The 13775-nt window shown below is 48.9% G+C and overlaps 1 protein-coding gene across 1 annotated transcript; it reads left to right on the top strand.

Moving 5' to 3' along the window:
* The first annotated feature begins 1097 nt into the window (after window positions 1-1097).
* Window positions 1098-11541, top strand: si:ch211-195b15.7 (synembryn-A). The gene is made up of 13 exons (XM_056605095.1): window positions 1098-1140; window positions 1475-1572; window positions 1854-1901; window positions 3694-3903; window positions 4300-4382; window positions 4493-4628; window positions 5305-5502; window positions 6371-6465; window positions 6857-6995; window positions 7587-7682; window positions 8593-8737; window positions 9966-10242; window positions 11255-11541. The coding sequence occupies exons 2-13, from the start codon at window positions 1483-1485 to the stop codon at window positions 11388-11390; spliced, it is 1653 nt and encodes a 550-aa protein (XP_056461070.1). The 5' UTR covers window positions 1098-1140; window positions 1475-1482; the 3' UTR covers window positions 11391-11541.
* Window positions 11542-13775: the final 2234 nt, after the last annotated feature.

Below are 13775 nucleotides of genomic sequence, written 5' to 3'. Positions count from 1 at the left end.
ATTTAGGCCGAATACCTTTCACATCAAGAATGAAATAATGGGAATGAAAGACATTACATACATATATGTTTAAATATTTAATTGAATTGTGCAAGAACCCAAGATCATTGCTTATTAGATTAATTAAGCAAGTCTTATCACCCACATGAATCTGCTCAGGCAGAGCTTAATTAGCGCATGCTACCAGGAGACTGCATTCCTCTGATCAGTTCAGCTTTAATATTCACCATCCGGGTCTATTGGATTCTCCTGTATATGGAAAGGTAATATTTTCAATATCACCATGGCAACCAAGCTTTGGCAGATGGCATAACAACAAACAAAAGAAAGACCTGAATCAAGAGTAATCCTAAATCCTGATTGGTATTCTGCATGCAGGAGTTTCCATATTCAGGCATCTCAAGATGTGACACCAAAACAACCACGTTTAAACAAATGACGTGCTGTGAAATCAACCACCAGCTTCAATATATATGTTATATAGACAGGAAAGTAAGGGAACTTCACCTGATCGGGGGACCTAGAGGGAGCTAGAGAGCTATTATATTATTATGTCAGCAGGAGAGTCGAACTGGGCACAATAGACCTGCCAATGCTCTGCTAGAATCTTTGCTCCACCGCTACTCAACGGAGCAAATTCACAATTTGTCTACTTAGGGAGAGTAGGCCTCCAACAAAATAATACCCCCCTTCCCGCCCAGAGAGAGAGAGAGAGAGAGAGAGAGAGACAGAGAGACGGATGGTGAGGCCTAGAGACAGAGATATTCATATACTATGGATTGTATGAAGGGAGGCCTCACAGGTATTTTGTGTACAAGTGGCCACCCTCAGAGTCTGCAGTCCAGTCCATGCAGTGCTCTGTGGCCCGGCCCGTTGCCGAACGCAAAACCCAAGGCATTAGAGCTGAGCTCATCCATGATGATGAATGAGATTTCAATACCGATGAGCCGCGTTAATCCTGCAGGGTTTAGAACGGTGAGGGACGCAGAGCGAGAGACACACACAACGTGTCTTCGAATCGAAGGATAGAGAGGTGGCGCGTTAAAGGCAGGAGATGCGCGTGTAGAACACTTCCATCGAACCCGTGGCTCACACAGTTCCCGGAGTCAGACCCGTCAGGAAAACACCAAGCCCAAACAGGTGATAGTGACAACTTTGCCTTTGTTTGTGACCTTTATCACTTAAAGGTGCTGTGGGTAAGATTCAACACCTATTTGATTGTAATGTTTCAGAAATGGCACAGCCATCTTTCCGCTGATTAGTGAGTGAAATATTTGAGTTGACTGTGCCTGCCTCTATATGGGGCATATATATTATATTATTTACGGTTGTTTTGTTTAAAAACCCTGCTCTTCTCTGTTCTCTCTCTTTACAAATGTTTAGTTTGACCTACAGCAACTTTAGAGCATGTGCACGTTACAGCCCTTGTACACTACCAACATATTTTTAACGTATTCTACTTTTTTTTTTGCAGCTTTAAGCATGGCACCGAACGTGGAGAGGATTCTCCAGTGCATCGACCGAGGGGACCAGGAGAGTGTCCAGACGCAGCTGGCCAGCTACAACACCGTGGTAAAGACTTCAAGTGCTGTTATCTTGTCGTGCCTCTGTCTTCTCAGCCGCACATCTTGGCCTTGAGGGGAAGTTACGTAAAGTGTGGTCGTGCATCATTGTGCAGTGATGTGACGGAGGCAGAGCAAAGCATGCTTGAAGGCCTGCTCGTTTCTAAAAGATGATGCACGCAGCCGTGTTTGTTTTCTACCTGTAGAGGGCAGCCGTGCAGAGTTTGCAGTGTGAGTTCACCGTGAACTGTGACAACTTTCTTCTCTTGTTACCCCCACCCCCACCCACAGTACGCAGAGTGCTTCTTCTTCAACGTGGAGGAGTGGGAGAGACGAAAGGTCGGGCCAGGAGACAGAACTAATGTCCTCCACCCAACGAGCCTTCCCAGAGCTCCTCACCTTCTGTTAGGCTACGGGCTGTTGTCACTCGCCCCCGCCTCTTCCCTTGCGTTATTAGGCCCTTAAATGTCACACTCTTGTTTTTTTCCTCCTATTATCTTTGCCATTCGTGTGCCGACATACATTTTTTTGCCTGCATGTTTCCCCTTCTGCCATGTGTTTCTCTCTTTCCTTCCTTTTTCTCTCTCTCTCTCTCTCTCTCTCTCTCTCTCTCTCTCTCTCTCTCTCTCTCTCTCTCTCTCTCTCTCTCTCTCTCTCTCTCTCTCTCTCTCTCTCTCTCTCTCTCTCTATATATATATATATATATTTGATCGGCTTTTCCTTGTCCTTGTAACAATAGCTTAGAACAACCTGCTGATCAATTTGTAGTCCACTCATCCATCTGCTAACCTCCCCTCCAAAAATTGTACCTATCATTGTCATCTGTTTTCATTCCCCTGCATTACCCTCTCTCTCTCTCTCTCTCTCTCTCTCTCTCTCTCTCTCTCTCTCTCTCTCTCTCTCTCTCTCTCTCTCTCTCTCTCTCTCTCTCTCTCTCTCTCTCTCTCTCTCTCTCTCTCTCTTGCCACATTGCACCTTTTAACAGTATTTCTTCTTCTCTGGCCGGGTTTGTACCCATCTGTCTTTGTTTGGAGGACTACAGCAACAAGAACTGGACGAGGTAAGAACAAAAGGTGTTTGTGAAAACAGGTGTGTGTGTCCAACACTATACCAAAACAGATAGAAGCTCATGCGCACGGCAAAGCTTATTGTTCACACCCTGACTCAGCATGTCCTGCTCATCCAGACTGACCTTTCAGATATCCCATCAGCTTTAGTGCTACTGTATGACGTGTGTCTCCTAAGGTTTGTGGTTGCACCGTATCGACAGATTGCTAAACTACTTCATAATTGCAATCCACGCATCATTCTTCCTCATGCTGCAGCACGGATCAAACTGTGCTCTGTTTTGTGTTATCAGATTTCGTTTTCTGATTTTTTTTAAAATTATTTTCTTTGCACGACAGTTCAGGAAGAACAAAGTGCGAGATTATGTCCCTGAGTCCGACTCCGACTTCGACTCAGGCTCTGATGAGGCAGACCCTGATCTCCTGCTACGACAGGTAGTCTCTGTGTGTGTGTGTGTGTGTGTGCGTGCGTGCGTGCGTGCGTGCGTGCGTGCGTGCGTGCGTGCGTGCGTGCGTGCGTGCGTGCGTGCGTGCGTGCGTGCGTGCGTGCGTGCGTGCGTGCGTGCGTGCGTGCGTGCGTGCGTGCGTGCGTGCGTGCGTGCGTGCGTGCGTGCGTGCGTGCGTGCGTGCGTGCGTGCGTGCGTGCGTGCGTGCGTGCGTGCGTGCGTGCGTGCGTGCGTGCGTGCGTGCGTGCGTGCGTGCGTGCGTGCGTGCGTGCGTGCGTGCGTGCGTGCGTGCGTGCGTGCGTGCGTGCGTGCGTGCGTGCGTGCGTGCGTGAGTGAGTGAGTCAATGTCATCCATCATTGAGTAGTTCCCCTCCTCACAGCCGTGCAGCCATCGCCACACACACTCCACCGAGTGTGTGTGGCGTTGGCTGGCCTGGCTCAACCTGTGCACACTGATTGCTAAACGCACAGCCTCCCCCAGCCTCGGAGTCCAATCGGTGTGACTCTGGGTCAGGGGAGGCTGCTTAGACCAGCCGCCGTCCACACACACTCCCACACACTCCTCTCCGTCTGCCTGCTCCCCACTCACTCCACCTTCTCTCCCGATCTGCGACGAAGAGGCTGGCGGCGGCCTTGCTGTGCTTCATCGGCAAGCAGCCGCTGCGGCCGGGGGTGCTGTCGGCGTGCCTGCGCACCCTGCGCATCCTGTCCCGCGACCGGCAGGCCCTGGGGCCCCTGGTCACCGACGGGGCCCTGCTCACGCTGGCCGGCCACGGCGGCATCTGCTGCGCCGCCCCCGTCCACGAGGAGGAGGAGGAGGGGGAGGGGGTGGGGGAGGAGGAGGAGGAAGAGCAGGCCATCGTCTATGCAGTAGAGGACGATGAGGTGGTCTACCACGACGCCAGCGGCTGCCTGGCGCCCGCGGCGGCGGCGGCGGCGGGCGACGGTGAGGCCTGGGGGCCCGACGGCTGGGGCAGCTGGGAGACCACCAGCGAGGAGGAGGGTGGCGGCCCGGCCTGCTGCAGCGTGGGCGTGGTTGTGGAGGCCGGGAGCCCCGCACCCGAAGGGTCCCCGCCCGCCACGCCTCCGTCGGACCCCCACCGGAGCCCGAGGAGCCCGAGGACCAGGGGGGCCGGCGGCGCGGGCGGCCTCCTCCTGGCCCGGGGCAAGAAGGACGCCAGGGAGGATCGGAGCGAGGGCGGGGACCCCCCGGAGGACGGGGAGGTGTGCCGGAAGGAGGCCATGAAGACCCTGTGCAACGTCATCTACAACAGCCCCGAGGCGCAGGACAGGGCCAGCGCGCTCAGGTACCGACCGCCGCGCTCCGCTTCCTGTTTGGGCCGGTCTGAGGGTCACTAAGCCCCAGAACCGTCTTGTTCTGTGCACCGTTTCATTGTCGTTGAACCCCCCCCTCCAGGCTTCTCCCAGGGCTGTCCCAGAGGCTGAAGCTGGAGATCCACACCGGGGAGCCCACGATTGTGCAGTTCTATGAGCTGAGGCTGCTCTTTCTGTTGACGGCCCTGAGGCCTGAGCTCAGGAAACAACTGCAGCAGGTGAGTTACAAGTCGTGGCTTTTAGGCCCAATCCCATTTCTACCCCTTCCCCTTACCCCTCCCCCTTGTTTTGAAGGGGTAAGGGGAAGGGTTTAGGGGTAGAAATGGGATTGTGCCTTAAAGAGCCAGTGTCAAACTGCGACTGTATTTGACTCCCATGACGCCATAAGCGCCTAACCCATGTGTGCCTCTTTGGGCCCATAAAGAAGATTGGGTTTGATCATGTTTCGATAACCACTTCACATGCATGGCTCATCATGGACTTATTTTCTATTTTCTAACAAATTAATTTCCATTAAAGTGCTGTACAATAGGATTTAAATAACTTAAAAGAACAAGAATATAACCCACCACAACAACAAACCTACGGGGAAAATGTCAACAATTATCTTAATATACATCCGAACGTCAGCTAATAAACCCATTCTCTGAGTTTAGTGCAGGAGCTTCCATAACGGCCAAACGCACTCTCAACCGTCCCCAGGAGGATGGCTAGCTCTTTCTTCTTCAAGTTATTTCTTGACAACCTAGCAAGTATTTCCTTGCCTTTTAAATGACCTCGTGGTTAGGGGGGTGTCCTGTAGAGCGGGCATGTGAAGCCTTCTGAGACTTATAGGGCTACACAAACTAAAGGGAGTCCCTTGACTAACGTCCACTCTTGCTTCGCCCCGCCTAGGAGCAGGGAGTGGCTATGCTAACGGCGGGCCTGAAGCAGTGTCTGGCCGTCCGGCGGGGTGAAGACCACGACGAAGAGCTGGGTGAGCCCGGCCGGACGCCCCCCCCGGTGCCCAGGGAGGCCTCGGAGCGCGCCATCGAGATCCTGAAGACCCTCTTCAACATCACCTACTCCTCCCGCCGCCAGCAGCCCGACGAGGTCGGTCCTGGGGGTCCGCGGTGGTCAGAGTTAAAGGGGCCGTAGGTTGATTTAAAGGGGCGATGTTAGGCCACCGGGTGAGAGTCTGATTAGCCGTCACAAGCTCGTTTTCATGCTTTATTATAGAGGCAGATAGACAGGATGGTACGCAAGATAGCTGTTAGTCTTTTCCTGTGTTTTAGTGACATCACAAGTGGGCGTGTCCACCTAGATGTATGATGGATAGCTAAGCAACGTTAGCTACAGTCCACTGGGTTGGCTGGTAGACTGATCTATCCAGCACACAGCATGCGTCTACGTGGACATGCCCACTTGTGATGCCACTAAAGCTCAGGAAGAGGACGGTTTTCAAAAGACTCACACCTGGTGGCATAATGTCACCCCTTTACGAGCTGAGACTGGATGTTCAGTTTGTAAGAAACAGCATAGCGATCCGTCAGCTATTATTGAGTGAAATATACTCTGAGGATATGTTACGAGTTGACTGCTCCTGTCTCTGTATGAGTTATTTCTATTTTAGACCAACTTATTTTGACCAATCACGGGAGGGATTCCCTTATTGGCACAGGTAATACAAATTACCTGTCAATCAAAGGCGTCTGAACTGCAACCCCTTGCTCGATGGCAGACAGGGAGGTAGTCGAGAGGGTTTCTCTCTCTTTTAAAAGTTAAAAGTTAAATCGTAATTCTCACACCTTTAAATGTGAAAGGGAAAGTCGAAAAAGTTACCAACTGTGAAAATAATAACTTGGCACTGCTGTTTTACAACTAGGCCTACACCCACATTGAATACTTCATTGATGGTTAAGCATCTGCTATAAAATGGTCCAACTATAAATAATTGAGTCTCTGTCATAATGAATGACAGGAGGAGGCTGCTCTCTATCGCCACCTGGCGGACATTCTCCGGCACTGCCTTCTGCTGTCCTACGAGGACGAAGACCATTCAGAGGAGGTCCAAGGGTCAGAGAAGCTTGTTTGGACTGACTTAACATGCACTGCCCTTCTCAAGCAACAACACAGATATGATGTTGGTTAAATCTTACCTACAATATCTATAACCTCTTCACTGCCACCTCTTTTTTTGAACACTTCCAAAGACATGTCTAAGTACATCAATGTATAACTCAGTACCTGTGACGACCGCATTCATGACAGTGGCATGACTGGAAACGTATCACCTTGTTGTTGTGTAACATTGGTGTTCTGCACATTTAACGATGAAACGCAAAAACACTAAAACAAAGCAAAAGCGCGTCCACCCCTTGTAACGAGTGTGTGTGTGTGTGTGCTGAGAGACAAACATTACCTTAGTTACCGAGCTCACCGTTACCATGACGTCGCCCCTCCACAGGCACACGGTGAACGTGCTGTCTGCCCTGCCCCTGCAGTGCCTGGACGTCCTGCTGTCGGGGTCCCCGGGCGAGGAGGTGGGGGTCAACATGGACTGTGTCCAAGAGCTGCTGCTCTTCATGGAGAAACGCATCGAGCGGGTGAGGAGGCAGTGTGTGTGTGTGTGTGTGTGTGTGTGTGTGTGTGTGTGTGTGTGTGTGTGTGTGTGTGTGTGTGTACGTGTGTGTGTGTGTGTGTGTGTGTGTGTGTGTGTGTGTGTGTGTGTGTGTGTGCGCTCACCATGGGGGAGTTGATGGATGATGATGGTGATGATGATGAAGACAGTGATGGTGATGATGACAATGATGAAGATGATGATGGGGATGATGATGAAGATGGTGATGGGGATGATGACGGTGATGATGATGAAGATGGTGATGAAGATGATGATGGTGATGATGATGAAGAGTGTGATGATGATGAAGATGGTGATGGTGAGGAGGATGGTGATGGTGATGGTGATGATGATGGTGATGGTGAGGAAGATGGTGATGGTGATTATGATGAAGAGGGTGATGATGATGACGATGTTGATGTTGATGATGATGACGATGGCGATGTTGATGAGGGCAACTGTGATGATGCCATCATCCTCGTGTCCGACGACGACGCCGAAAATGGAGATGGTTATGATGACGATGATGATGGTGATGATGAAGAGCCCTGTTCTCCATGGCCTGTGTCTGACACAGGGCCAGAAGCTGAAGGAGAAGCTCACGCCGGTGCTGAACCTGCTGACGGAGAGCTGCCGAGGGCACAGGGAGACCAGACACTACCTCCGTCACCAGGTGCCCTCTCCTCCTCCACCACCCTCTGTAGAGGTCCTCCATGTATACACAGATATATGAATCACTCACCTCACTTCAACTAATGCCCCCTCTTTCCAATCGCTCTCTAAAGATATCATCCTCGTATACACAGACGTATTATTCACTCACTACACCTTAATCTATTTCTCGTCTTTCCATCGCTCTCTTTAGATTTCATCCACGTAAACGTAGATGTATTAATCACTCCCAACGCTACACAATTAATATCTCATCTTTCCATCGCTCTCTATAGATATCATCCATGTAAGCATAGATGTATTAATCTCTCACCCCACTTCAATTTATATCTAAACTCTCTCCATCTCTCCGTATCAAACACAGGGCTGCAGACAGGGTTTTGGAAAATAGTCACACTTCTCTCGCTCGCTCTCTCTCTCTCATTCCTGAAAGACACTCTGAGAATAATTACGAGCGAGTTCTCTCCTACACGGTAATCACAAGTGGCCCTGAGTGCGCTCGACGTGCATTGAAGGCTTGTAATCCTGACACTCGCAGACGCCTCCTTCCCCTGTTACACTCCTCATCTCCTGAGTCCGCGCTCTGGCTGGCGACAACGCCGTGTCCTCCAACTGTAGCAGCGTCTAACAGTATCAGCTTATAGAGAATCAGTACTGAACATAGGAACACTTGATATGCATTGGATGGGTGAATCATATCATATATTGCATATCTTTAATTAGATCATATAAAATTACAATATTCATAAATATTGCAGCATATTTTATGCATAGTAATAAATATTATATACGTGTTTTATAATATGTTTTTAGATAAAGATATAATGAAGTATGATAGGTGAATTCGGACCACGCCTCCAGGTCTCCAGATGACCCCTGACCCCTGACCCCTGACCCCCCCCCTGCCCCAGATCCTGCCCCCGCTGCGCGACGTGGCCCTCCGGCCCGAGCAGGGGCCCACCCTGAGGGGCCGGTTGGTGCGCCTCATGACCCACATGGACACGGAGGTGAAGCACTGCGCGGCAGAGCTGCTGTTCGTCCTCTGCAAGGAGAACGGTACGGGACGCTCACACGCAACAGCACAGATTGATCTGTACATAATATATATCTATATGTATGGAGGTGCCGTCGGTTCGGTGAGGTTCCAGGGCTGCACAGGTCACATTATACCTCTGTGATAAAGAGTTTCCTTGACGCACAATGTTGTTGGTAAAAACATATACACAATACAATACCACAACCGTCGAGTCACTTGCACAACTCCAGCGTCCCTCCAGTCCAGAACTCTGGCCCTCTTAAGGAGCACCACAATGGGTGTGGCTCAATTAGCCTCTGAGCCACAGCTGCAGACTATTACAGGGCTAACAGCCGGACTGGAACATGTGAATCTTTTAAAACATGTTAACACAGTGAAGATGCCATTCACATCTTCACAACCTCCAACACTGATACAAGGAAAAGCTTGTGTAATTATCAAGCCGTGAACCTCAAGGTTTACCGCAGAGAGGGGGAACCTGGCCGGTGCCATAACAGACAGACATGCTGCCTGACAAGCAGAACAATCGGAGAAAAATGGTTGAGACTGAATGGTGTCACCAAGGCTACAGCAAAGGCCAGGACAGACTCCTTCCTTTGTGTCCTCCAGTGCCAAGGCCCACAGAGAAACGCTGTATCTCAAATCAGTTTGCGACGCACGAACTGCTGTTCAGCAGTAGTGGATTGTAAAGGACTGTGCGATATCTTTAGCACTTGGATGTAAAGCCATCATATCTATTACATATTTTTAGCGGGGAAGACTTTGTCTCGAGACAACGTTTCCGGATTTACATATTTATATTCAAACACACAGTATATATATATATATATTATATATATATTAGTGCTGTCAAGCGATTAAAATATTTAATCACGATTAATCACATTAATGTCATAGTTAACTCACGATTAATCGCAATTCTTTTTTCTATGCTAAATATCCCTTAATTTCTACACACACACACGAGGATACACACACACACACACACAGATATGTGTTTCTACACACACACACACACACACACACACACACACGGATACACACACACACGGATATGTGTTTCTACACACACACACACACACACACACACACACACACACACACACACACACACACGGATACAGACACACACACGGATATGTGTTTCTACACACACACACACACACACACACACACACACACGCGTGTGCGTGTGTGTGTGTGTATAAACACATATCCGTCCCCCCGCTGTCCCGTCCCGTCCCGCAGTGAACCGCTTCGTGAAGTACACGGGGTACGGCAACGCGGCCGGGCTGCTGGCGGCGCGGGGGCTCCTGGGGGGCCGGCCGGGGGCGGACCCGGGGGGGCCGCAGTACTCCAGCGACTCGGACTCGGACACGGAGGAGTACCGCGCGGCCAAGAGCCGCATCAACCCGGTGACGGGCCGCGTGGAGGCGGAGCAGCCCGACCCCATGAGGGGCATGACGGAGGCGGAGAAGGAGCGCGAGGCGCGCCACCTCATCGGCCTCTTCAACCGCCTCTCCCGGTGGGTGGGGGTGGGGGTGGGGGTGGGGGTGTGTGTGTGTGTGTGTGTGTGTGTGTGTGTGTGTCGGTGTCGGTGTGTGTGTGTGTGTGTGTGTGTGTGTGTGTGTGTGTGTGTGTGTGTGTGTGTGTGTGTGTCGGTGTGTGTGTGTGTGTGTGTGTGTGTGTGTGTGTGTGTGTGTGTGTGTGTGTGTGTACATGAATGTGTGTGTGTGTGTGTGTGTGTGTGTGTGTGTGTGTGTGTGTGTGTGTGTGTGTGTGTACATGAATGTGTGTGTGTGTGTGTGTCGGTGTGTGTGTGTGTCGGTGTGTGTGTGTGTGTGTGTGTGTGTGTGTGTGTGTGTGTGTGTGTGTGTGTGTGTGTGTGTACATGAATGTGTGTGTGTGTGTGTGTACATGAATGTGTGTGTGTGTGTGTGTGTGTGTGTGTGTGTGTGTGTCGGTGTGTGTGTGTGTGTGTGTGTGTGTGTGTGTGTGTGTGTGTACATGAATGTGTGTGTGTGTGTGTGTGTGTGTGTGTGTGTGTGTGTGTGTGTGTGTGTGTGTGTACATGAATGTGTGTGTGTGTGTGCGTGTGCGTGCGCGCGCGTGTGTGTGTCGGTGGGTGGGTGCGTGTGTGTGTGTGTATGTGTGTGTGTGTGTGGGTGTCGGTGGGTGGGTGTGTGTGTGTTACTTTGGTGTGTGTGTGTGTCTGTGTGGTGTGTGTGGGTGTGTTTATTTTTGGGTGCTTGTGTTTGCATGTAACTGTGTGTCTTTGTGTGACTGTGTGAATTCTTGTGGTTGTGTTTATTTTTTGTTGGGTTGGTATGTGTGTGACTGTGTGATTGTGTTTTTTTTTGGTGTGTGTGTGTGTGTGTGTGTGTGACTGTGCGTGATCTTGTGTTTTTTCTTGTGTGTGTGTGTGCATTTGTTTATAAAGACATTCGCACATACACAAGTTCACGTGTGTACATGCACGCGTCCTCACGAGGTATAACCACTGACGTTAATGTGTCTCTTTAACCTCTGACCTCCAGGGAACAGATCATCCAGCCAATGGGAATGATGACGGATGGGAGACTAGCGCCCATGTGTGGTCAGATCAGGAGCGGCACCGTGGAGGAAGAGGAGGAGGAAGAGGAAGGGGAGGATGAAGAGTACATAGATCAGTAGCATTAGAGAGGAAGAGGAAGAGGACTGTTGGGGAAGTTAAAACTGGTTGCAAACTATGTCAAAATAAATTCCCGAAAACAGACAGACAAAGAAACAGACAGCAAGTAAGACAACAGTAACAAATGACAGAAAGAGAGAGAAATACAGCAGACGTGACGATTTGAACAAAGGAAGACAGATATATATACAGCCTGACTGACAGACAGACAGACGGACTTGGCAGACTCATTTTATTTTTGATAGTCCTTTTTCATGCGCTTATAGACGGCATGCACCCCCACACACAGACACACACACAGACACACACACACAGACACACACACACACACACACACACACACAGACACACACACACACACACACACACAGACACAGACACACACACACACACACACACACACACACAAATACTTTCAAACACACACACACACACACACACACAGACACACACACACACACACACACACACACACACACACACACACACACACACACACACACAAATACTTTCAAACACACACACATACTCAAACACACACACCAAAATAAAACACACAATCACATACAAACATGCACACACACAAACATGCATGTGTGCACACATAAACACACACACACACAAACACACACCACCATGCTTGTGATCACACCAACACACACACACACACACACACACACACACACACACGTCCTTGTTTCCATTGTAACAGAACCCCCTCTACTGAAGTAGGAGTGGTAGACAGGCAGCAGCCCCATTCTGAGCCAGGAAGAAAAGGAGAGAGAAAAGGAAAGCCTGTGGACAGAATGTACTACTTTCCTTCTCACCATGGCAACCAAAGCATTGCTCCCCTCTACGTTTTCTGAGATTCTGCCTGCTACTGACAATGAATAAATACCACCACTTATACCTTCAAGGGTGTGTTGCGATTTGATTCAAGGAGAGGCGCAGACATTCTGTGATTCTGTGTGTGTGTGTGTGTGTGTGTGTGTGTGTGTGTGTGTGTGTGTGTGTGTGTGTGTTTGTTAGCGTGTGTGTGTGTGTTTCTTTGTGTGTGTTTCTTTGTGTGTGTGTCTGTGTGTTGTGTATCGTCTTGGTCTTTTTTTCCTTACTGGTATTTCCGTCTACCAAAAAATCCATAATTGCCAGTGACCGGGTTTTGAAGAGCCTTCACCTTGTTGCAATGTTTGAAAGCTTCTCACATGTGTATGTTGGTATTATTTCATTCAATCATAGGTAAAAAAAGTATATATAGATTGAGTGAGCAGCAATTTAATGACAACTCCATTCCGGTGTATTTTAAATTGGTTCTACTCTAGGAAAAGTATTTTTCGTCTTGTAAGTATCAAACTAAAATATGTTTTGGTCGTCGTGACTGTTTTGTAGGCTTGAAGGTTAGATTTTTATCCCATTACTTCTCTTAAAATAATAATTTGGAATTAAATGCATATGTTTGTTGAAATAGAACGCAAGGCCTTCCGTTTTGGTTTATCTAATATTGTTTATATTAATTTATATTCTAGTACCTCAAATTATGTTGTTATATATTCCCTCACGTTATGATCTACCATGGTCCCTCACATTGTGATGTACTATGGTCCCTCACATTGTGATGTACTATGGTCCCTCACATTGTGATGTACTATAGTCCCTCACATTGTGATGTACTATAGTCCCTCACATTGTGATGTACTATAGTCCCTCACATTGTGATGTACTATGGTCCCTCACATTGTGATGTACTATGGTCCCTCACATTGTGATGTACTATAGTCCCTCACATTGTGATGTACTATGGTCCCTCACATTGTGATGTACTATGGTCCCTCACATTGTGATGTACTATGGTCCCTCACATTGTGATGTACTATGGTCCCTCACATTGTGATGTACTATGGTCCCTCACATTGTGATGTACTATGGTCCCTCACATTGTGATGTACCATAGTCCCTCACATTGTGATGTACTATAGTCCCTCACATTGTGATGTACTATAGTCCCTCACATTGTGATGTACTATAGTCCCTCACATTGTGATGTACTATGGTCCATTACACTGGGATGAACTGTATTTTTCATCCTTAAAGCCCAGATTGCGGCTTTATTTCTGCAAATAGGATTCCGCTTTGTTTGTTCGCTGTAATTAGTTTTCATTATTCTTTGGCCTGACCAAACTCCCAGAGGTAATAAAACAAAAACAAATTTCATTTAGCTGTGATCTGAATATATATATTCCTCCGAAGGAATCCTGTTCATTTACAAACAGCCCAGCAGCTATGGTACATCGTCTTTCAATCCACTGGCAAATATTAGATATGTTTTGCGCTCCGTAACTTGGCAACAAGCATGACGCACACACATGCACGCAGGCACTCATAAAAACACA

Source organism: Gadus chalcogrammus, chromosome 2 (genome assembly GCF_026213295.1).
Source record: "Gadus chalcogrammus isolate NIFS_2021 chromosome 2, NIFS_Gcha_1.0, whole genome shotgun sequence".
Lineage (NCBI taxonomy): Eukaryota > Metazoa > Chordata > Actinopteri > Gadiformes > Gadidae > Gadus > Gadus chalcogrammus.
Note: the sequence above shows the minus strand (reverse complement) of the source record. Positions and strands in the feature narration are given on the sequence as shown.